General features: G+C 43.5%; 1 protein-coding gene across 1 annotated transcript; it reads right to left on the minus strand.

Annotated features, from left to right (window-relative positions):
- Positions 1 to 20,114: 20,114 nt before the first annotated feature.
- On the minus strand, positions 20,115 to 23,266 carry LOC127338153 ((-)-alpha-terpineol synthase-like). Its single transcript, XM_051364389.2, is given in 8 exon segments — positions 20,115 to 20,569; positions 20,680 to 20,754; positions 20,757 to 20,930; positions 21,026 to 21,164; positions 21,243 to 21,461; positions 21,557 to 21,908; positions 22,459 to 22,738; positions 22,859 to 23,266. Coding segments are annotated over 8 exon segments (1,707 nt in total). The 5' UTR covers positions 23,015 to 23,266; the 3' UTR covers positions 20,115 to 20,257.
- Between the last annotated feature and the right edge of the window lie 1,480 nt (positions 23,267 to 24,746).

Raw genomic sequence — 24,746 nt, forward strand, 5'->3', positions numbered from 1 at the left:
AGCTTAGTTCCTACTCGTCCTCGAGTAGGTAAACGATAAAAAGAATAATTTCTGTAGTGACATGCTACTTACATAACCTTGATCATACTATTACAAAGCATATGAGATGAATGAAGTGACTCAAGGCAATAATCTATAGTTGCTAACAAATAGATAACATATAGCAAAACTTTTCATGAAGAGTACTTTCAAGACAAGCATCAAAAGCCTTGCACAAGAGTTAACTCATAAAGCAATAGATTCAAAGTAAAGGCATCGAAGCAACACAAAGGAAGATTTAAGTTTCAGCAGTTGCTTTCAACTTTCAACATGCATATCTCATGGATAATTGTCAACATAAAGTAATATGATGAATGCAAATAAGCAAGTATGTAAGAATCAATGCACAGTTGACACAAGTGTTTGCTTCTAAGATGGAAGGAAGTAGGTAAACTGACTCAACATAAAGTAAAAGAATGGCCCTTCGCAGAGGGAAGCATTGATTGCTATATTTGTGCTAGAGCTTTGGTTTTGAAAACATAAAGAGAGCATAAAAGTAAAGTTTTGAGAGGTGTTTGTTGTTGTCAACGAATGGTAGTGGGCACTCTAACCCCCTTGCCAGGCAAACCTTCAAAGAGCGGCTCCCATTTTATTTTATTTTTGGGTGGCACTCCTTCCAACCTTTCTTTCACAAACCATGGCTAACCGAATCCTCGGGTGCCTGCCAACAATCTCATACCATGAAGGAGTGCCCTTTTATTTAGTTTTATTATGATGACACTCCTCCCCACCTTTGCTTTCACAAACCATGGCTAACCGAATCCTTCGGGTGCCGTCCAACAATCACATACCATGGAGGAGTGTCTATTTTTGTTAATTAATTTGGGACTGGGAATCCCATTGCCAGCTCTTTTTGCAAAGTTATTGGATAAGCGGATGAAGCCACTAGTCCATTGGTGAAAGTTGCCCAACAAGATTGAAAGATAAACACCACATACTTCCTCATGAGCTATTAAACATTGACACAAATCAGAGGTGATAAATTTTGAATTGTTTAAAGGTAACACTCAAGCAATTTACTTTGGAATGGCGGATAAATACCATGTAGTAGGTAGGTATGGTGGACACAAATGGCATAGTGGTTGGCTCAAGGTTTTGGATGCACGAGAAGCATTCCCTCTCAGTACAAGGCTTTGGGCTAGCAAGGTTATTTGAAGCAAACACAAGTATGAACCGGTATAGCAAAACTTACATAAGAACATATTGCAAGCATTATAATACTCTACACTGTCTTCCTTGTTGCTCAAACACTTTTACCAGAAAATATCTAGACCTTAAGAGAGACCAATCATGCAAACCAATTTCAACAAGCTCTACAGTAGTTCTCCACTAATAGGTTTAAACTACATGAAAAAAAAACTTAATCATGATCTACTTGAGAGCTCAAAACAATTGCCAAGTGTCAAATTATTCAAGACAATATGAGGCATTTTCTGTTTCCAACCAAATAACCATAAGTGATGTAGCTTCCAACTTTTATCATTGAACATTAAAAGTGAAACGAAGAACAAGCGTTCATATGAAAAAGCGGAGCGTGTCTCTCTCCCAAACAAGGATTGCTAGGATCCGATCTTATTCAAACAAAAACAAAAATAAAAGCACACAGACGCTCCAAGTAAAGCACATATGATGTGACCGAATAAAAATATAGTTTCAATAGAAGAAACCTGATAAGTTGATGAAGAAGGGGATGCCTTGGGCATCCCCAAGCTTAGACGCTTGAGTCTTTTTGAAATATGCTGGGATGAACCACGGGGGCATCCCCAAGCTTAGACTTTTCACTCTTCTTGATCATATATCATCCTCCTCTCTTGATCCTTGAAAACTTCCTTCACACCAAACTTCTCATAAACTTCATTAGAGGGGTTAGTACTCAAAAAACTTGAATTCACATTGGTCCTGTAGTGACACATTGCAAGAACTCAATAAAACATTAGCTACAGCTCTCCACGTCTAGAAAGCCTTGCTTAAAGTCCACAAGAGACAATGCAAAAAACAGAGACAGAATCTGCCAAAACAGAACAGCCAGTAAAGACGAATTTTAAAGAGGTACTTCCGTTGCTTAAATCAGAAAACTCAAAACTAATGAAAGTTGCGTACATATCTGAGGAACACGCACGTAAATTGGCATAATTTTCTGAGTTACCTACAGAGAAAACTGCCCAGATTCGTGACAGACAGAAATCTGTTTCTGCGCAGAAATCCAAATCTAGTATCAACCTTCGATTAGAGGCTTCACTTGGCACAACATTGCAATAAAATAAAGATAAGGAGAGGTTGCTACAGTAGTAACAACTTCCAAGACACAACAAAACAGTAGCAAAATAAACACATGGGTTATCTCCCAAGAAGTTCTTTCTTTATAGCCATTAAGATGGGCTCAACAGTTTTAATGATGCACTCGCAAGAAATAAGAGTTGAAGCAAAAGAGAGCATCAAAAAGCAAATTCAAAACAAATTTAAGTCTAACCCACTTCCTATGCATAGGAATCTTGTACACAAATAAATTCATGAAGAACAAAGTGATAAGCATAAGAAGATAAAACAAGAGTAACTTCAAAATTTTAAGCATATAGAGAGGTGTTTTAGCACCATGAAAATTTCTACAACTATATTTTCCTCTCTCATAATAATTTTCAGTAGCTTCATGAACAAACTCAATAATATAACTATCACATATAGCATGCTTTTCATGATCCATAAACACATAATTTTTATCAAGCTCAAAAATAGTGCGATTAAAACTTTCAAACACACTTTTATTAATAATATAACAAGATGGTTGATCAATCTCAAGAGATATGGGACTCATAGATAATGTCAAGACCTCTCCAATCCCATTTTCATTAGTAGTACAATTAATATTATCAAGTAACATAGGACCATCATCAAGAGCTTTATCATAAACATTTGCTATGCAAAATTCTTTAGTACCATGCATTTCGACATCAGGCACAAACAAAGCATTATCATAAGATTTATCAAAGTAGCATGGATTATCATAAATAACAGTAGCATAATTATTCTCACAAGTTTTACTCATAGGGAATATTTCAAGAGAATCCACAGGAACATAACATTCAACCTCTTTCGGTAAGCATGGAGGACAATCAAATAGTGTAAGAGATAAAGAGTTACTCTCATTAGAAGATTGGCATGGTTAGCTAATCCATTCTCCCTCCTTTTGTTCATCACTCTCCTCTTCTTTTTCATCCAATGAGCTTTCAGGTTCATCAATTTCCTCCTCTTTTTCATCCAATGAGCTTTCAGGTTCATCAATTTCTTCTTCCACAGGTCCCTGCAAATTGTGAGTGCATTCTTGTGCATTAATGAGTCTCTCTTTATAATCAATGATATAAGGATTATCAGTGTAACTTTCATTGCAAAAATTATGTATAGAAGAGACATAATCTTTAAGGTCCTTACAAACAACACAAGTTTCATAATTTTTAACCATGAAGGATTCTATCTCGGAGGCTCCCATAAATATGACAAATTGTTCTACTTCTTCGAACCCAAAATGGATATAGCTATTCCGATTATAGTTCTTAATTAAAAATTCCTCACTAAAGCCACATTGAAATTTAAGATGTTTAGTGTCCTGTTGAGAGCAACAGTTTATATCATGGCGTTTAAGCAAGATTTTAGCAATTGTATTCAATTTTTCTATCACAGCACTCATCACTTTTCCCGCTCTTGATTCTCTATAATTATTATAATATTCTATAAGCTCCAAGTAGGTTATGGGTTCTCCCATAACAGTAGTTTTCAATTTTTAGGTTTTTCAAATTTTTATGGATTTTTGGGTATATGAGAAAAGTAAAACAAGACAAAAAGAAACTAGACAAAAGTAAACTAAGCAAAACAAAATAAAATAAAATAAAAACAGAGATAGAGGTAGAGTGTACTCCCCAGGTAAACTTATGAGTAGAGCTATGCCTCCCCGGCAACGGCGCCAGAAAACAGTCTTGATAACCCACAAGTATAGGGGATCGCAGCAGTCTTCGAGGGAAGTAAAACCCAAATTTATTGATTCGACACAAGGGGAGGTAAAGAATACTTATAAGCCTTAACAACTGAGTTGTCAATTCAGCTGCACCTAGAAAAGCACTAATAACAGGGGTGATGTGAAAGCAGCAGTAGTATGAGAGCAATAGTAACAGTAACACAACAGCAGTAGCTATAACACAGGAGCAATGGCACCGGAAAATAGTTGATACTACTTCCAATGACATGTAGAACGAGTATATGATGATGAAAGATGGACCGGGGTTCCCAGCGATCTACACTAGTGGTAACTCTCCAATAACAAGTGACAAGTGTTGGGTGAACAAATTACAGTTGGGCAATTGATAGGATTCAAAGCATTAAGTTAGAACATCCAGCTTATTAATCATGTAGGCATGTTTTCCATATATAGTCGTACGTGCTCGCAATGAGAAACTTGCACAACATCTTTTGTCCTACCAGCCGGTGGCAGCCGGGCCTCTAGGGAATCTACTGGAAATTAAGGTACTCCTTTTAATAGAGTACCGGAGCAAAGCATTAACACTTGGTGAAAACATGTGATCCTCACATCACCGCCATCCCCTCCGGTTGTCCCGATTTCTGTCACTTCGGGGCCTTTGGTTCCGGACAGTGACATGTGCATACAACTTGTAGATACAATCTAAGCAATAATTATAGAGCTTAAATCTAAGATCATGCCACTCGGGCCCTAGTGACAAGCATTAAGCATAACAAGATTGCAGCAACAATAACTTCACAAACTTTATAGATAGACTAATCATAATGTATCATCCATCGGATCCCAAAAAACACAACACCGATTACATCAGATGGATCTCAATCATGTAAGGCAGCTCATGAGATCATTGTATTGAAGTACATGGGATAGAGAGTACCAACTAGCTACTGCTAGAACCCGTAGTCCATGCGGGAACTACTCACGGAGCATGATGGAGGCGGTGGCGTCGATGGAGATGGCTTCCAGGGGCACTTCCCCATCCCGGCAGGGTGCCGGAACAGAGACTTCTGTCCCCCGAATTGGAGTTTCGCGATGGCGGCGGCGCCCCTGGAGTCTTTCTGGAGTTTCGTCAAAAGGTGTCGCGTTTTTAGGTCGAAAGGGCTTATATAGGCGAAGAGACGGAGTCGGAGGGGCCACGGGGCCTCCTCCCCATAGGCCGGCGCGGCCAGGGTGGAGCCCGCGCGGCCCTATCGTGTGGGCCCCCCTGGCTCGCCTCCGACTCTCCTTCGGTGTTCTGGGGCCTTCCGGGAAAAATAAGATGTTTGGCGTTGATTTCGTCCAATTCCGAGAATATTGCCCGAACAGCCTTTCTGGAACCAAAAACAGCAGAAAACGAGAGCGGCACTTCGGCATCTTGTTAATAGGTTAGTTCCGGAAAACGCATAAAAACATTATAAAGTGCAAGCAAAACATGTAAGTATTGTCATAAAACAAGCATGGAACATCAGAAATTATGGATACGTTGGAGACGTATCAATCCTCATATCTAAGCCTTCCCCTCCAGTTGTCCCAATTTCTGTCACTTTGGGGCCTTTGGTTCCGGACAGACATGTGCATACAACTTGTAGATACAATCTAAGCAATAATTATAGAGCTTAAATCTAAGATCATGCCACTCGGGCCCTAGTGACAAGCATTAAACACAACAAGATTGCAGCAACAATAACTTCACAAACTTTATAGATAGACTAATCATAATGTAACAATCCATCGGATCCCGACAAACACAACACCGATTACATCAGATGAATCTCAATCATGTAAGGCAGCTCATGAGATCATTGTATTGAAGTACATGGGGGAGAGAATATCAACTAGCTACAGCTAGAACCCGTAGTCCATGGGGGAACTACTCACGGAGCATGATGGAGGCGGTGGCGTTGATGGAGATGGCTTCCGGGGGCACTTCCCCGTCCCGGCAGGGTGCCGGAACAGAGACTTCTGTCCCCCGAATTGGAGTTTCGCGATGGTGGCGGCGCCCCTGGAGTCTTTCTGGAGTTTCGTCAATTCGTCTCGCGTTTTTAGGTCTCCAGGGCTTAAATAGGAGAAGAGTCGGAGTCGGAGGGGCCACGGGGCCACCTCACACTAGGGCGGCGCGCCCCCCTCCTGGGCTGCGCCGGCCACATGTGTGGGGCCCCTAGGGCTCCCCTCTGGTGCCCCTTTGACTTTCTGGAAGGTTCCGGGAAAAATAAGATGATGGGTCTTCGTTTCGTCGAATTCCGAGAATATTGCCCGAACAGCCTTTCTGGAACCAAAAACAACAGGAAACAACAACTGGCCCTTCGGCATCTCGTTAATAGGTTAGTTCCGGAAATGCATAAAAACATTATAAAGTGCAAGCAAAACATGTAAGTATTGTCATAAAACAAGCATGGAACATCAGAAATTATAGGTACGTTGGAGACGTATCATCCACCCCTGGACTATGGGTCCATAGCAGTAGCTATATGGTTGTCTTCTCCTCATTGTGCTATCATGTTAGATCTTGTGAGCTGCCAATCATGATCAAGATCATCTATTTGTAATGCTACATGTTGTGTTTGTTGGGATCCGATGAATATTGAATACTATGTCAAGTTGATTATCAATCTATCATATATGTTATTTATGTTCTTGCATGCTCTCCGTTGCTAGTAGAGGCTCTGGCCAAGTTGATACTTGTGACTCCAAGAGGGAGTATTTATGCTCGATAGTGGGTTCATGCCTCCATTAAATCTGGGACAGTGACAGAAAGTTCTAAGGTTGTGGATGTGCTGTTGCCACTAGGGATAAAACATCGATGCTTTGTCTAAGGATATTTGTGTTGATTACATTACGCACCATACTTAATGCAATTGTCTGTTGTTTACAACTTAATACTGGAGGGGGTTCGGATGATAACCTGAAGGTGGACTTTTTAGGCATAGATGCATGCTGGATAGCGGTCTATGTACTTTGTCGTAATGCCCTGATTAAATCTCATAGTACTCATCATGATATATGTATGTGCATTGTTATGCCTTTTTTATTTGTCAATTGCCCAACTGTAATTTGTTCACCCAACATCTGTTTATCTTATGGGAGAGACACCACTAGTGATCTGTGGACCCCAGTCCTATTCTTTACATCTGAAATACAATCTACTGCAATTGTTCTTTACTGTTCTTCGCAAACAATCATCATCTTCCACACAATACGTTTAATCCTTTGTTACAGCAAGCCGGTGAGATTGACAACCTCACTGTTACGTTGGGGCAAAGTTCTGTGATTGTGTTGTGCAGGTTCCACGTTGGCGCCGGAATCCCTGGTGTTGCGCCACACTACACTCCGCCACCAACAACCTTCAACGTGCTTCTTGACTCCTACTGGTTCGATTAAACCTTGGTTTCTTACTGAGGGAAACTTGCTGCTGTGCGCATCACACATTCCTCTTGGGGTTCCCAACGGACGTGTCAACTACACGCATCAAGCAAATTTCTGGCGCCGTTGCCGGGGACCTGAAGAAAAGTTACACCACAAAGATTTCTATCTCCCACGTCAACTGCACGCCAGCAGCAAAATTTCTGGCGCCGTTGCCGGGGAGATCAAGACACGCTGCAAGGGGAGTCTCCCACTTCCAATCTCTTTACTTTGTTTTTGTCTTGCTTTACTTTACTTTATTTATTACTTTGTTTGCTGCACTAAAACAAAACATAAAAAAATTAGTTGCTACTTTACTTTATTTACTACTTTGTTTGCTGCACTATATCAAAAACACAAAAAAAAATTAGTTGCTAGTTCTACTTTATTTACTGTCTTGCTCTCTATATCGAAAACACAAAAAAATTAGTTACTTGCATTTACTTTATCTAGTTTGCTTTATTTATTACCACTAAAAATGAGTAATCCGGAAGTTGAAGTTCGTTCCTTTAAGCAACAAGGGGGCGAAAGTTTTAAAGACGCTTGGTATAGAATTAGCGATGCTCATCATAGGTGCATTAAGAAACACTCCACAATTATACTACTTAGGAACTTTTATGTTGGTATCTCTAGCTGGAATAGGTATGTTCTTGATACTCTTGCGGGAGGTAATTTCCTAGGCACTCCTGCTTTAGAAGCTAGTTGCATCATTGAGAGTCTAGTTGGAATACCACCTGTTAATGAAACTAAAATTGAAGTCTCTCTTGAAGATGTCATGAAAAAGTTGGAGGTCATAGAGAAAGATCTTCCAAGTATTGAGACTAAATTGGGAATATTACTTAATAGCACTGATAAACTTGATAAATCTCTAGGTGGAATTAATGAGAGAATTGCTGTTTTAGAAACTTGTGCTACTCATCATACTCGAACCCATAGGATTAGTAAACTTGAAGAAGCTATGGGAACCTTGGGTTCGACTTTTTCTTCTCTTAAGTTTAAGGAGAAAGCTTATGTGGGTAAGGAGCAAAAATTCATGTATGCCTCTAAAGTGCCTAAGCCAAAAAACTATTATAGGCTAAAATTGACAAAGCCCTTAGCACCACTATGGATGATGGAACATCTAAGGTACCTATTGATGTTGATGCTTCATCTCTTGATAATACTTGATACACACTTTCTGCGCCTAGCTGAAAGGCGTTAAAGAAAAGCGCTTATGGGAGACAACCCATTATTTTACTTCTGCACTTTATTTTATATTTGAGTCTTGGAAGTTGTTTACTACTGTAGCAACATCTCCTTATCTTTATTTTATTGCATTGTTGTGCCAAGTAAAGTCTTTGATAGTAAAGTCAATACTAGATTTGGATTGCTGCGCAGAAACAGATTTCTTGCTGTCACGAATTTCGACCTGCCTCTCTGTAGGTAGCTCAGAAAAATCTGCCAATTTACGTGCGTGATCCTCAGATATGTACGCAACTTTCATTCAATTTGGGCATTTTCATTTGAGCAAGTCTGGTGCCTCAATAAAATCCTTCTTTACGGACTGTTCTGTTTTGACAGATTCTGCCTTTTATTTCGCATTGCCTGTTTTGCTATGTTGGATGGATTTCTTTGTTCCATTAACATCCAGTAGCTTTGTGAAATGTCCAGAAGTGTTAAGAATGATTATGTCACCTCTGAACATGTGAATTTTTGATTATGCACTAACCCTCTAATGAGTTTGTTTTGAGTTTGGTGTGGAGGAAGTTTTCAAGGGTCAAGAGAGGAGGATGATACAATATGATCAAGAAGAGTGAAAGGTCAAAGCTTGGGGATGCCCCCGTGGTTCATCCCTGCATATTTTAAGAAGACTCAAGCGTCTAAGCTTGGGGATGCCCAAGGCATCCCTTCTTCATCGACAACTTATCAGGTTCCTCTAGTGAAACTATATTTTTATTCCGTCACATCTTATGTGCTTTACTTGGAGCGTCTGTTTGTTTTTGTTTTTGTTTTTGTTTGAATAAGATCGGATCCTAGCATTCTTTGTTTGGGAGAGAGACACGCTCCGCTGTTTCGTATGAACAAATATGTTCTTAGCTGTATCTTTAATGTTCATTGCGAAAGTTGGACTATTTCATTCATTGTTATATGGTTGGAAACGGAAAATGCCGCATGTGGTAAATGGTTTAATGTCTTGAATAATGTGATACTTGGCAATTGTTGTGCTCATATAGATCATGTTTAAGCTCTTGCATCATGTACCTTGTACCCATTAATGAATAACTACATAGAGCTTGTTAAAATTTGGTTTGCATGATTGATCTCTAGAGTCTAGATATTTTCTGGTTGAGGTGTTTGAACAACAAGGAGACAATGTAAAGTCTTATAATAGCTACAATATGTTCATATGTGAGCTTTGCTGCACCTTTTATACTTGAGTTTGCTTCAAACAACCTTGCTAGCCTAGCCTTGCATTGAGAGGAATTCTTCTCGTGCATCCAAATCCTTGAGCCAAAAACTATGCCATTTGTGTCCACCATACCTACCTACCACATGGTATTTCTCCGCCATTCCAAAGTACATTACTTGAGTGCTACCTTTAAAATTTCTATTCTTTGCCTTTGCAATATATAGCTCATGGGACAAATAGCCTTAAAAACTATCGTGGTGAAGAATATGTACTTATGTGTCTTATTTCTTAATAAGTTGCTTGTTGAGCGGTAACCATGTTTCTGGGGACGCCATCAACTTTTACACCTTTGTTGAATATCATGTGAGTTGCTATGCATGTTCGTCTTGTCTGAAGTAAGGGCGATTTTCATGATCAAATGGTTTGAGTATGCATAATGTTAGAGAAGAACATTGGGCCGCTAACTAAAGCCATGATTCATGGTGGAAGTTTCAGTTTGGCCAACTAATCCTCAATCTCTTATGAGAAAATTAACTGTTGTTGAATGCTTATGCATTAAAGAGGAGTCCATTATCTGTTGTCTATGTTGTCCCGGTATGGATGTCTAAGTTGAGAATAATCAAAAGCGAGAAATCCAATGCGAGCTTTCTCATTAGACCTTTGTACAGGCGGCATAGAGGTACCCCTTTGTGACACTTGGTTGAAACATATGCTATGCAATGATAATCCGTGTTAATCCAAGCTAATTAGGACAAGGTGCGAGCACTATTGGTATACTATGCATGAGACTTGCAACTTATAAGATATCTTATACATAACACATATGCTTTATTACTACCGTTGACAAAATTGTTTCTTGTTTTCAAAATGAAAAGCTCTAGCACAAATATAGTAATCCATGCTTCCCTCTGCGAAGGGCCTATCTTCTACTTTATTGTTGAGTTAGTTTACCTATTCTTCCTATCCGAGAAGCAAACACTTGTGTCAACTGTGTGCATTGATTCTTACATGTTTACCTATTGTACTTGCTATATTACTTTGTGTTGACAATTATCCATGAGATATATATGTTGAAGTTGAAAGCAACCGCTGAAACTTACATCTTCCTTTGTGTTGCTTCAATGCCTTTACTTTGAATTTATTGCTTTATGAGTAACTCTTATGCAAGTCTTATTGATGCTTGTCTTGAAAGTATTATTCATGAAAAGTCTTTGCTATATGATTCATTTGTTTACTCATTATCTTCATCATTGCTTCGAATCGCTGCATTCATCTCATATGCTTTACAATAGTATGATCAAGATTATGATAGCATGTCACTTCAGAAATTATCTTTGTTATCATTTACCTACTCGAGGGCGAGCAGGAACTAAGCTTGGGGATGCTTGATACGTCCCAAACGTATCTATAATTTCTTATGTTCCATGCTACTTTTATGATGATACTCACATGTTTTATACACATTATATGTCATTATTATGCATTTTCCGGCACTAACCTATTGACGAGATGCCGAAGAGCCGATTCTTTGTTTTCTGCTGTTTTTGGTTTCAGAAATCCTAGTAAGGAAATATTCTCGGAATTGGACGAAATCAACGCCCAGGGTCCTATTTTTCCACGAAGCTTCCAGAAGACCGAAGAGGATACGAAGTGGGGCCACGAGGTGGCCAGACAACAGGGCGGCGTGGCCCAAGCCCTGGCCGCGCCGGCCTGTTGTGTGGGCCCCTCGTGACTCCCCTTGACCTGCCCTTCCGCCTACTTAAAGCCTTCGTCGCGAAAACCCCAGTACCGAGAGCCACGATACGAAAAACCTTCCAGAGACGCCGCCGCCGCCAATCCCATCTCGGGGGATTCAGGAGATCGCCTCCGGCACCCTGTCGGAGAGGGGAATCATCTCCCGGAGGTCTCTTCATCGCCATGATCGCCTCCGGATCGATGTGTGAGTAGTTCACCCCTGGACTATGGGTCCATAGCAGTAGCTAGATGGTCGTCTTCTCCTCATTGTGCTATCATGTTAGATCTTGTGAGCTGCCTATCATGATCAAGATCATCTATTTGTAATGCTACATGTTGTGTTTGTTGGGATCCGATGAATATTGAATACTATGTCAAGTTGATTATCAATCTATCATATATGTTATTTATGTTCTTGCATGCTCTCCGTTGCTAGTAGAGGCTCTGGCCAAGTTGATACTTGTGACTCCAAGAGGGAGTATTTATGCTCGATAGTGGGTTCATGCCTCCATTAAATCTGGGACAGTGACATAAAGTTCTACGGTTGTGGATGTGCTGTTGCTACTAGGGATAAAACATCGATGCTTTGTCTAAGGATATTTGTGTTGATTACATTACGCACCATACTTAATGCAATTGTCTGTTGTTTACAACTTAATACTGGAGGGGGTTCGGATGATAACCTGAAGGTGGACTTTTTAGGCATAGATGCATGCTGGATAGCGGTCTATGTACTTTGTCGTAATGCCCTGATTAAATCTCATAGTACTCATCATGATATATGTATGTGCATTGTTATGCCTTCTTTATTTGTCAATTGCCCAATTATAATTTGTTCACCCAACATCTGTTTATCTTATGGGAGAGACACTACTAGTGATCTGTGGACCCCGGTCCTATTCTTTACATCTGAAATACAATCTGCTGCAATTGTTCTTTACTGTTCTTCGCAAACAATCATCATCATCCACACTATACATCTAATCCTTTGTTTACAGCAAGCCGGTGAGATTGACAACCTCACTGTTACGTTGGGGCAAAGTACTGTGATTGTGTTGTGCAGGTTCCACGTTGGCGCCGGAATCCCTGGTGTTGCGCCGCACTACACTTCGCCGCCATCAACCTTCAACGTGCTTCTTGGCTCCTACTGGTTCGATAACCTTGGTTTCTTACTGAGGGAAAACTTGCTGCTGTGCGCATCATACCTTCCTCTTGGGGTTCCCAACGGACGTGTTAACTACGCGCAATCAAGCTCTTTTTCTGGCGCCGTTGCCGGGGACCTGAAGAAAAGTTACACCACAGAGATTTCTAACTCCCACGTCAACTGCACGCCAGCACCGGACAACGACCAAGCATGGACGACATTCTTCCAACACAAGTGCGAAGACCGCCTCGCTGCCTACAACAACAGTGGCGATCTGCCGACGAAGAGCAACGCCAGCGGACGGCGGTGGTGGTGGAGCGCGTCCGGGAGAACCCTCGCATGGGTCCTCGGCTACATGGCCGATAGGAACGACACGCCGTTTCTAATGCCGCCACGGCAGCTGCAGCTGGCGGCCCCGTGCGGCAACGGCCACTGGGCGGCGCGGCGCCAGGTGTCCTCCTCCTCGCGCTCCTCCTCCTCCCAATCCTCCTCGTCGCGTGGGTCCTCGGCCAGGTACTCTCCCTACAACATGTCGTCGCTGCGCTTCTTGGCGACGGTGAAGTACGAGCCGGAGGAGACTCCTGCTCGCAGGCGCCGCCATGACGGCGGAGGCGTCATCATCCGCGAATGGCGCCAGCCATCTCCGCCGCGCCAGCGCGAGTGGACGCCACCGCCGGAGTACAAGGCGCCGGCCTCCATCGTCAAGGCAGAGGACAACCCAGAGGAATTCCCTGGGCTGCACCAAGCCCAGCTCGAGTCCTTCGCAGCGACGGACGAGTTCGCCGAGGCGTGGAGCCCGGCCGATCACCACCGCGCGGAGGAGGAGTGCCGCTGTTGCCTTGGCCTCGTCATCAACAACGATGACGCTGGCCAGTCCAGTAGGCTACGCGGGGACGCTGGCCAGGGCTGCAGCTACCTCCCGTAGTCGAAGAACGAGGAGCCTGACGACAAGGAGGAGAACTACGCGGCAGCGATGTACCACCGCCTAGGGCTAGGCCGTGGCGACAACAGCGGCGGTTATTAGATTTTTAGGGTTTTTATGTCTATGTTTTTAAATTTGTACAAATATTGGCCAAGTATGGAGGAACTATCTATGAATCTACTATTTCTATGAATTTTGTTATATTTTGAAAATTTAAATTTTTTAGTATAAGGGCCGCGACTGGCAGCCGCTCGGCCCCTATTTTTGTTTTACCGCTGGCGCCACCCATATGGGCCCTGAAACGGCTACGCCGGAGCCCATATGGGGGCACGAGTGGAGATGCTCTTAGAAGTTGGAATACAATATGTTGAACACACCTCATTTTTTCGATAAAGGGAATATATTAATATCAAAAGATACCAATTACACCCAGCCTCTGCAATAACGCAATAACCTAATGGCAATACGGATGCACAGAACCAAAAAAGACCAAAAAAGAGAAAGAGAAAACTAAGAAATAAAAGCACCGCTACAGTATTCCAGCACCTAGCAACAACAATACTACCACCGCCAAGACAACACCTGAATTCAGACTCTCTAAAAAGCGACGCCTCCAAGAAGGGAACAGTGCACCAGCGCCGTCATCGCCCGATCAAAGATCTTAGGTTTTCACCCTGAAGATAGTCTCTACTCTCAAAACTATGCCTTCAACAAGGTCATTGCTAGGCATAACCAATTAAAGCCAGACCTTGGATTCTCACCCTGAAAGGTAGGACTCTGAACTTCATCTGTGTTGCCACCCCCACTTTCATATCACTTTTGCAAAGTCCGGAACACCAAGCAAGCCCCTCAGCAACGTAGAGGATTGAATCTCCCTTAAGTTAGTCCTCCAATCCGTCCTTCATGATATTCTCTTCTTCTGACTTCACCATGGATCAAAGTCACTTGGTGGCAACACAAAATAGAGCTTCGCGCCACTCCCTCCAGAACCAAATGGTCGGAATAAAAGCATGGGTGCGCATGACCGAATACCACTTGATCCAGCAAATTCCAGGCATAAGTGCACTGTTACATTTGCTGGCTGAGCCTTCCGGAACTCACCACTTCGGCCTCAAGACGGACATGCCTCGGGAGGTCTTCATCTTCACACAAGAGAGACCCATAGGACCGCCACCATTATTCAGGTTGGGCCCCAACGCCGCCGACCATCCTGGGCCGGCCGAGGCAAAGCAGCGACACGAAGCGAATGGGCAACGCCTTGCAGCCGGCCGACCCTCCACCGGTGAAAACCAAGACCGCCGTGACCGCAGTCATGGCTCATCCATCGCCGGCTACCAAGCCTTCCGCCACGCCGCCGGGACTCGGTGACGGATCGTTAGACCCAACACACCATCCATTGGCTGACCATCTTCTGCGAAGAAGAGGGCCACCTTCGACATCATACCCAGGGCTGTTGCCCCAGGCATCCTCGTGCCGCAGGAGAAGCCCAGGAGCACCACCTCTCGGCGTCGAGAGGCGGGGAGATGCAACAGTTTTGCGGCTCAGATCGAAGACCTGGCCGACACCTACATCGCCGCCAGCCACCCCGGTGTGCTTCCCGAGAAGTAGAACGGCCCGGACGAGATATTCGCAGATCAGGTCACCCGCCACCCCACTCTCCGCTTCCAGCATCGAGGTAAGCCCTGGCCGCCGCTGCCCCACACAGTAGGAGGAGGACCGCCGCCACGCCTCGCGGGCTTTGCCCGGCGGTGCTACAGGCGGCGGGAGAATCGGGTGCGGGAGGGGTCGGGAGGGAGGGGTTACGGGCTGTTGACCACCTCATACCATTAGACAACATAGGTAAGAAATACATGTATAGATGGAAATGGAGATATAGCGAATACCCATCGTCTACAACAAATTTACAAGGTCGTGTGTGCTCTGTCTTCTTACAACAGATTCACAAGATCACATCCATTCACTACAGGAATGGGGTGCTACGCCGATGGCCAACTACCCTCGGCGTAGCCGCGCCTGGCCCTCGGCGTAGGCTACGCCGACGGCGGCCTTCGGCGTAGATCCTCGGTGGCTAGTTCCCTCGGCATAGCTATGTGTGCCGTCGGCGTAGGCCCGACCGTCGGTGTACACCACCTACGCCGAGGGTCCTCCTCACCGTCGGTGTAAACGCCGGGCATGCCGTCGCCGTTAACGGCGAGCGTGAAGATGCCGAGGGCATTGCCCTCGGCATATGATGCGACGTGGAAAGCCGAGGGGAGCCAGGCAGCTGCCATACGCCGAGGGCAACCCCCTCGGCATAGACTTTTAAAAAAATTCAAATTTTAATTTTTTTACACCATTTTTTCATTTTTTTTTACTTATTTATCTTTCACCCAATACACTTTTAACTTTAAGTACACTTAATCTTATGTCAAATTACAATCATGGTTAACCTTCCCAGTCGGTCACCCATCCTCACACTACTCCAGCCTCAACACGCTTAATTTCTTGGTTCCATTCGGATGAGCTTCCATTAATGAATTGACACCTCTTGCTGATGATGATAATATATCAACCATATTAACCCTTGAACCGTGATGCACACCTCTTTATTTTTGAATTCCAAATAATTACTTAAGTAAAGAACAATGAAACAATGAATATATAAGTAATAATAATATTGAAATCAAATAACAATAAAATGATTTTATTTTTTGGTCTTTTTTCTATTTAATATGGAATAATTAATATCTTTAAATCAGAAAATCGAAATTCCACAAATAATATGTCTAAATCGATCAGAAAAAAAGAGGAATCTAAATATAACATCAATATCATTATTTGAAACTAAAAATTAGAGGAATCCAAATATGACGCTTAGTTTGCCATCTGGCTAAAACGGCCCCCTCGGGAGATGCGAAATGGTCGTACCGGGCGTGCTGGTGCACCGTTCGCCAACACGCTAAACGGACAAAAATTAGCACATAAAGTTATGTGTTATAGACCTAAAAACATTTTTCGTGGAATTTATTGAGCGATGGAAAGTGTACCCCTAGTTTAAATCCGGCCAGTTTCCAGCGGATTAAGCGGGACACCACAGGAAGCCGCAGGGATTCCTAGATAGCTAGCGCGTACATATGTCATGTGATATGTGTTGCGAAGGCGGTGTCCTACCAATACACGGAGGTCTCGCGCAATACTAAAATGCGCCCCATGTAGCTGCTTCACAAAAAAACTCCGTTTTGGCACCCTGAAAATGAAAAAACCATCGCACATGGGCCGGATTGGAAATCCGCTCCCGGGGCCTTGCTTCCTATCCTAGGGACCACGCACGTGCCAAATATGGCCTCGTTCCGACAAACTATGCGGTGTCAGAGGCCGTTTCCTACTCATTTGCCCTAAAAGCCATCATAGAACTTCGGACATGATAGCCCTGTTTGTGAATGGTTTTTCAAAATAATTGCCGTATCCTAATTCCGACTTTTGGAGTGGTTTCCATGCGTCTCCGCGGGATTCTGTGACTTCGTTTAAATTGCCAATTGGCCAAAACGGCACCCCACGGAGATGCGATATGGCCGTATCGGGCGCGCTGGTGCACCCGTTTACCATCGCGCTAAACGGAAAACATTTAGCACATAAAGTGATGTGTCATAGACATAAAAGCATTTTCCAGGAATTTATTGAGCGACGGAAAGTGTACCCCTAGTTCAAATCCGGTCAGTTTCCAGCGGATTCGGCGGGACACCGCAGGAAGACACATGGATTCCCGATAGCTAGCGCTCACATATGGCATGTGATATTTGGTGCAAAGGCGGTGTCCTACCACTACGCGGAGGTCTCGCGCAATACTAAAATGCGCCCCATGTAGCTGCTTCACAACAAAAACCTGTTTTGGCACCCCAAAAATGAAAAAAACCATCGCCCATGGGTCGGATTAGAAATCCGCTCCCGGATCCTTGCTTCCCATCCCAGGGACCACACACGTGCCAAATATGGCCTCGTTCCGACAAACTATGTGGTGTCACAGGCCGTTTCCTACTCATTTGCCCTAAAAACCATAGAACACCGGACGTGATAGCCCTGTTTGTGAAGGGTTTTCCAAAATAATTGATGTATCCTAATTCTGACTTTTGGAGTGGTTACTAGGATACATAAAATGAGGCCATGCGGCTCTGCGGGATTTTCTGACTTCGTTTAAATTGCCATCTGGCCAAAACACCCCCCCCCCCCCCCCCCCCCACGAAGATAAGGTATGGCCGTACCGGGCGCACTGGTGCACCCGTTCACCATCGCGCTAAACGGAAAAAAAATAGCACATAAAGTGATGTGTCATAGACCTAAAAAAAATTCTCGGAATTTATTGAGCGACGTAAAGTGTAGCCCTTGTTCAAATCCGGTCACTTTCCCACGGATTCGGCGGGATACCGCAGGAAGCCGCATGGATTCCCAGATATCTAGCGCGGATATATGGCATGTGATATGTGGTGCGAAGACGGTGTCCTACCACTACGCGGAAGTCTCGCGTAATACTAAAATGCATCCCATGTAGTTACTTCACAAAAAAACCATTTTGCCACCCCGAAAATGAAAAAACCATCGCCCATGTGTCGGATTGGAAATCCGCTCCCGGGGCCTTGCTTCCCATCCCAGGGACCATGCACGTGCCAAATATGGCCTTGTTCCGACAAACTATGCGGTGTCACGGGCTGTTTCCTACTCATTTTCCCTAAAAGCCATTGAACTCCGGACTTGATAGCCCTGTTCGTCAAGGGTTTTCCAAAATAATTGCCGTATCCCAATTCCATCTTTTGGAGTGGTTACTAGGACACATAAAATGATGCCATGCGGCTCCGCGAGATTTTCTGACTTCATTTAAATTGCCATCTGGCCAAAACGGGAACCCGAGGACATATAAGAAAGTGTTTGAATTGTTTCTATGTTAACATGGTACTGTACATGATTCAAATATGCACGATTTTAACATAAACGGATAGAGGATGTTTTTCTGAATATTTTGATACCTTATAGACATCATATGAATTAGTTATGATTTTGTGAGCCGGTAACACCCGCAGATCTACTCCTAGGGTTAGGGTTAGGGTTGGAGTTAGGGTTAGCAATGGACTTTTTCCTTTGTTTTAGGACATATGTACATCGATAGCAGATGTTGGGCCTAGTGGCTCCGGTTGACCCGTCTGTGAAGAGCGTCACTCGTGGGACCTACATATGCCATCGACCAATTCTTAAAAAATAGAACCATTTTTACATAATTCATACTAGTAAATAAATAATATAAACATAATATAAAGTAATATGAGAGAGAAAAAAATAAAATTAAAATATGCCGAGGGTGGCCGTCGGCATAGGAGGGGCATGCCCTATGCCGAGGGTGGCCCTCGGCGTCTTGGCTGATGCCGTCAGCGCGCGGTGACGACGCGTGTTGGAGGGGGGCGATGCCGATGCTTCGCCGAGGGCCAGGTAGACGCCGACGGCAGCCCTCAGCGTAGCCTCCTCTACACCGACGACATGCGTACGCCGACGATCGTCTTTCAGAGGTGCCCCGGCGAGGCCGCACGCTGATGGCCTCGATATTTGGCCGTCGGCGTAGACTCTGGCCGTTGGCATAGTGTGTCATTCCTGTAGTGATTGCGTTATAGCATGTTTACCAAGAGAAATCTTCTACGATCAACCCAGGATGAACGCGATTAATCATGATGTTTAGCTCATTCCTCTTTGAATACAAATAGTTTAATTAACACGTATAAAGGGCCAGCACGTGCATGGATATAGTACCGAAAACAAGAAATGAGTGTGGAAATCAATGGATGTTTAGCTCATTCCTCTTTCAAGACAAATAGTTTAATTAACACGTATAAAGGGCCAGCACGTGCATGGATATAGTACCGAAAACAAGAAATGAGTGTGGAAATCAATGGATGTTTAGGAGTTTTGTATATAGCACTATTTACACCAAAACAAAGGCGCATCTGAATTTTTGTAGGGAAGCAGATCGGAATTGGAAGGAAGGAATAAAGCGAGGTGGGATGGCGGTGTGCGACAAGTGACGACTGGGTCGGCCCTTCGATATCTTGGAGAATTGGCGCAACAACTGCATGAGAACCAGCTTTGTACCAATCAGAACATATATGAATCATGCACAATATATAATAATCCTAGGCATAAATCTCGAAAACATGGGGGAACGGGTTAGAGATGTACCTACGGCACGCCTCAAACAATTTCCAAGCTCAAGCATGCTGCAGGTAATCTCCATGTGGCCACCTCCCGTGAATTACAGATGATGTTCATCCGGTATGATGATCGTGCGTATGTATCAATGTGCTTAGTAATATTTCAGTGCAGAGTGAAAATTCAGTGCGCATTCTAGGGTTGAAGAATACATGAAGTTTGTAGAGTTGGGTATTCTACTTGCTGAATCTTGATAAACACGTGGGTTCAAAATCAAACCATATGCAAAAGTAAAATTTTGATGTTATTATGGCACAAAAGTAAATAGAATGTGTCTGTTATGGTAGTAAACACCAACACCAAAAATAATTACGGAGTACATAACATATTTCGAAAATGAATACAATCTTTATGACTTCAAAGGAATCCGAACGACACCTCTCAATGCTTGAGGGCTTGCTACCATTTATCGTTGTTGGTTAGTCCCAAAGGCTCCAAGAACAACTCAGCGATTTGCTCATTTTTTCTACCATCCGGTGCCCCAAAACCATCCCCTCCTTGGTAAACACAATGTGAGGTTCGAGCCAAATTCACGCAAGCCATAGCAAACGATATAGAAAATTGGTCGTGTTTGAATGCATCTTCATTAATTGACCTCCAAGCATCAATGGTAAGGTCTTTCAAAGCTTTGCGAGACTCATGCTCACTGGAGTTGTTCTCCAACATGTGGATAGCTATTGATGATGGTGCGTCCCCCCTCTCCTGTTCAGCCTGTTATACGTATTTTTCATAGAACACATATCACATTAGACAACTCAGAAAAATACTAAGTTTTGATGATGGCACATGGATAAACAAAGGAAATATATAATTGTCCATACAGAGTGCGTTGCAGAGTCGTTGCAGAGGCGTAGAACTAGCGCCGCCGACTGGATTAATCTTGGATAGCTTCGGACTAGGTCAGTATATACTTTGAGTTGACTTGCATGTTGAGCATGGAAAATGCATGTTGCAACAATAATGGGCCAGAGCATGAAAATGCCCCGTTGTACAGGTAGTCCACGAGAGCTGGTATCTGATTTCCATGGTGCCATTTGGCCTCCACCAAGAACGATTTCGCTATATCATGCCACTGTCAAGTTTATAATTGTGGTTTGTAAAGATAGGTATATCCGATTACGAAGTTCATTGTGTTTCTAGCGGTGATGACATGCCTTAGTGCCTTACCGCTTCCTGAAAAAGTGAACGCACGTCGAAGCCATGTTTTTTCAGTACATTATTAGCCACCTCATTGGATGTGTTGTACATAACGGAGTAAAGTGCGCGCATGTATTCAGGGAGAATCTCCATTGGACATTCTTCCCATCTGACAATATTGTTCAACACACATCAATTTGAAATCGTACATGATAATAAAACCACTTAAATGTATGTGTAGAGTTACCTTCCAATGGTGTCAGTGAAGAGGATGAGTTCATCAAGGGTTCCATACACATCATAAACATCATCCAAGTTGACGAGTAGACTTATAAGTTTTGCAAGCATTTCCCGGCATGATCCGTGGTTTGGCTCCCATACAATTCCATTTGCACAATGGAAGCACTCCATGAGACGGTCTCTTTCAAACCCGAACTTCTCACCAAGTCCTGTCTCCTTCCTCCATCTATGATTAACACGTATGATCAATCATAACATGAAAATTAATTTCTCTACCAAGTATAAATGATCTTGAGATATGTAGTTAATAATTGTGCATACCTCAGCAGTCTTACGAGTTCTTGTTGATGCACAGTCTGCACACTCTCGAAGTCCATCATAGCAAATTGAAGGAGCAACGGGTCAGAATTACTAGCATCTCTAGCGTATTGGTGTATGAACCATCTTGCTTCTAGTCTAGGAGATCTCCAATGCAGTGGAAGGTCCAAAGCATGTACCACGCTGGACCGCAAGTGGGGTTCCATGGATGGCAGGAGCTCTCTGAGACCATTGGCACAAAACGTTCTTGCTTCGTCCAATGTTTCTTCGTCTCTGAATGAAAGATATGAAGCCTCATATAGTGAGAGAAGTCCCTCTGCGTTGTCATTCTGAAACGCTGGTGCCAGATAATTCCCTGCACCGTGATTGAGAGAGTATTTAGCGATACCTCGAAACCGGTTAGTTAGGTACAAAATTGTGGTCAATGAAAAAAATATAATATAAGAGGCTCCGCAATTTCTTTGAAACCAAGGCAAAATTTCCATTAATTAAGTAGAAGAGTTCTAGTACAAGCAAAGTAAAAAAATTATTTTGGGTACCGCACACTGAAGATTCGTTCAAGCTCATATGAGGCGGCATGTGAAGTAAGGTCGGGGGTGTGCGTTAAGACTAGAGAGGGAGGGGACAACACCCATATAGAACTTGTTTGGATTTGTATGATGAAAATAACTTCATATAATCACAAATTATGCTAATTTCCTGTTATTCTTTTGAATCATGTAGGAGCGCCGCATGTGTTGGATTAGAAGAGGGAAAGCCTTCATTCAACTATTTTCATAATTTATCTACAAAACTATGTAATGTTAAGAATACATTCATAAACCAAATTTATGGAAGATATACCTAAATCGTAATCAATTTTTAGTTTGAATGAATGCAGCATTATTTAACCTGCAGCCAGGTACCTGTAAGGGAGACTGCGAAACCGTTTTTCCTCAGCAGCCTGAACCTTAAGGCCGCTGAAGCCACATCACCATCATCATCCCAGCTACACCTAGGAGGCTTGCTAATATAGACGGACGTGAGGATACTGGCGATATCGTTGTCGAAGTGGTAGGCGACGCCGAGGCGTTGCATAGTGTCGACGAGCCTGAGCTTTGCAGTCTGGTCGTCACCTCTGCTCGCCCTCACAAGCCGCTCCCTCACGCCGGCCTTCAGCTTGTCAAAGTTCCTTGGATCGCCAACCTGTATCATCCACTTATTATTTTCCTTTTTAAATTAATAACTGACGCAGAACCTATCTGCGTTGCCTCCTTTTCGGAAAAAGAAAAGAACTTAACTGCGAACATATGTATCAAGGATTACCCGATCATGGCCAATATTGTTGAGCGACTGCAGGAGGGAGTCGTAGTCCCAGGAACTGGGCGGGTAGTTCGCCGACCGTCGAGCCGGCGCCAACGAGCACTGCACTAGCCGGCACAGTGGTGACGACGGCCGGCAGCATGGATTTGCCATGGCCATCGTTAGCTGCCTAGCCACGGCCGTTCTTGTAGCTAGCTAGAAGCTACTAGCTACCTTTTTCTCTTGGAGCAAACGTACGCGCCCAATTCCAGTCCTTACTATTTAGTTGATATCACTAGAGCGTGCAAATGTGGTGAGCGGCTAAGGCCTAAGGAGGGTCACATAGCTTGAGCATAGTCCAAAGTACAGACCACTACCGGAATGGTGGAATCAAGCAGTTTGCCAAATGTCTGTTATCGAGTACTCGGCAAAGGAAAGACACTCCACACAAAAAAAAAAAAAACTCGGTAAAGAAAAACACTCGGTTCCAACAGAGCTCCCCGCGTAGGCCAGAAAAACTCAAAAGAGAAAGAGAGGTATGCACTGTGAAGGAAGCCCTCTGACCCACTCTTCCTTCCCCGTATCTATGTACCTTGATTGGATGAATGAGCATACTATTTACCTTCGTACGTATCTATGGAAGTTAAAAATCCCCTTGAAAATTAAAAAAATTTATGTGGTTTCTTAGCAATAAGGTGCTTCTAACTAAGGATAATTTAGCTAAACGGAAGTGGAAGAGACGTCAAAAGTGTTGTTTTTGTGTTTCCACAGAAACCGTTAATCATTTGTTTATTGATTGCCCTTGGCGTATGATGTACCTTACATATAACATTTCTCCACCAGCTAATATTACTAATATGTTTGGTAGATGGCTGAATGGTGTGAGGAAAGATGACAAACAGAAAATTCGGATTGGTGTTTCGGCTCTTTGTTGGGCTATTTGGAGGACTAGAAATAATATTATCTTTAACAAATAAAGTGGAACTAATTTTTTGCAGGTTATCTGGCGAGCTGCTCATTCAATTCAGCAATGGGTTTTTCTTCTCCCGTTGGAGCAGCGGGAGGATATGGTTATTGGATGCAACCGGGTGCTAGTGTTTGCTCAGGACTTCTTTTTCCAGGCTACTGGGTGGCAGCATCTTGATAGAATAGCAAATGCATAGTTTTTTTGTTTGCCATATTTTTATTTGATTGATTCATGTATCGACCTTAACTTTTCTGTGATTGTAATAAGTGACTTGATACTTTGTTATTAATAAAGCAAGCCGTGTGCATACATTGATGCATAGGCTAGGGCTATGCTCCTTTATCGAAAAAACAGATCTCCCTGCATAGCTCCTGGGGGTGTTTTAGGCGAAACCCTAGCCGCCGCCCCCGTCCCTCCTCCATTCAATCTCCCCGCCGCCACCGGAGGAAGCCGGTCGACTAGTAAAGCCCCTCTTGCGGATGGGGGATGGCCGACGAAGGGATGTCGGGATCTCACCTCCTAGTTTGTTCCCGCGACAGAAGATCTCCAGTCTAGTTCACTGCGATAACACTAGATATGAGCTGCATCCAAGACTGAGCATAGATTTCCAAGAGCAACAGCTCTGGGACAGTGGTGGCCTGGCTAGCGGTTTCTACGAGGGCATCCAACAATGGCATGATGGCGGCAGTGGCGGAGCTAGGGGCCAGCAGGGGCCCTGGCCCTCCCTATGCCAACCTGCAGCAAGAAAAATTGCTTGGTTTAGTGATGATTACAGGGTCTAATCTGTAGAAAATAGTTCAGCCGGCACCCCTGAAACGAAAATTACCTTGATTGGCACCCTTGATAGTTGATGACCCACAAGTATAGGGGATCAGTCTTCGGGGGAAGTAAAACCCAAATTTATTGATTCGACACAAGGGGAGGTAAAGAATACTTATAATCCTT

The sequence above is a fragment of the Lolium perenne genome, chromosome 3 (genome assembly GCF_019359855.2).
Source record: "Lolium perenne isolate Kyuss_39 chromosome 3, Kyuss_2.0, whole genome shotgun sequence".
In the NCBI taxonomy this organism is placed as follows: Eukaryota; Viridiplantae; Streptophyta; class Magnoliopsida; order Poales; family Poaceae; genus Lolium; species Lolium perenne.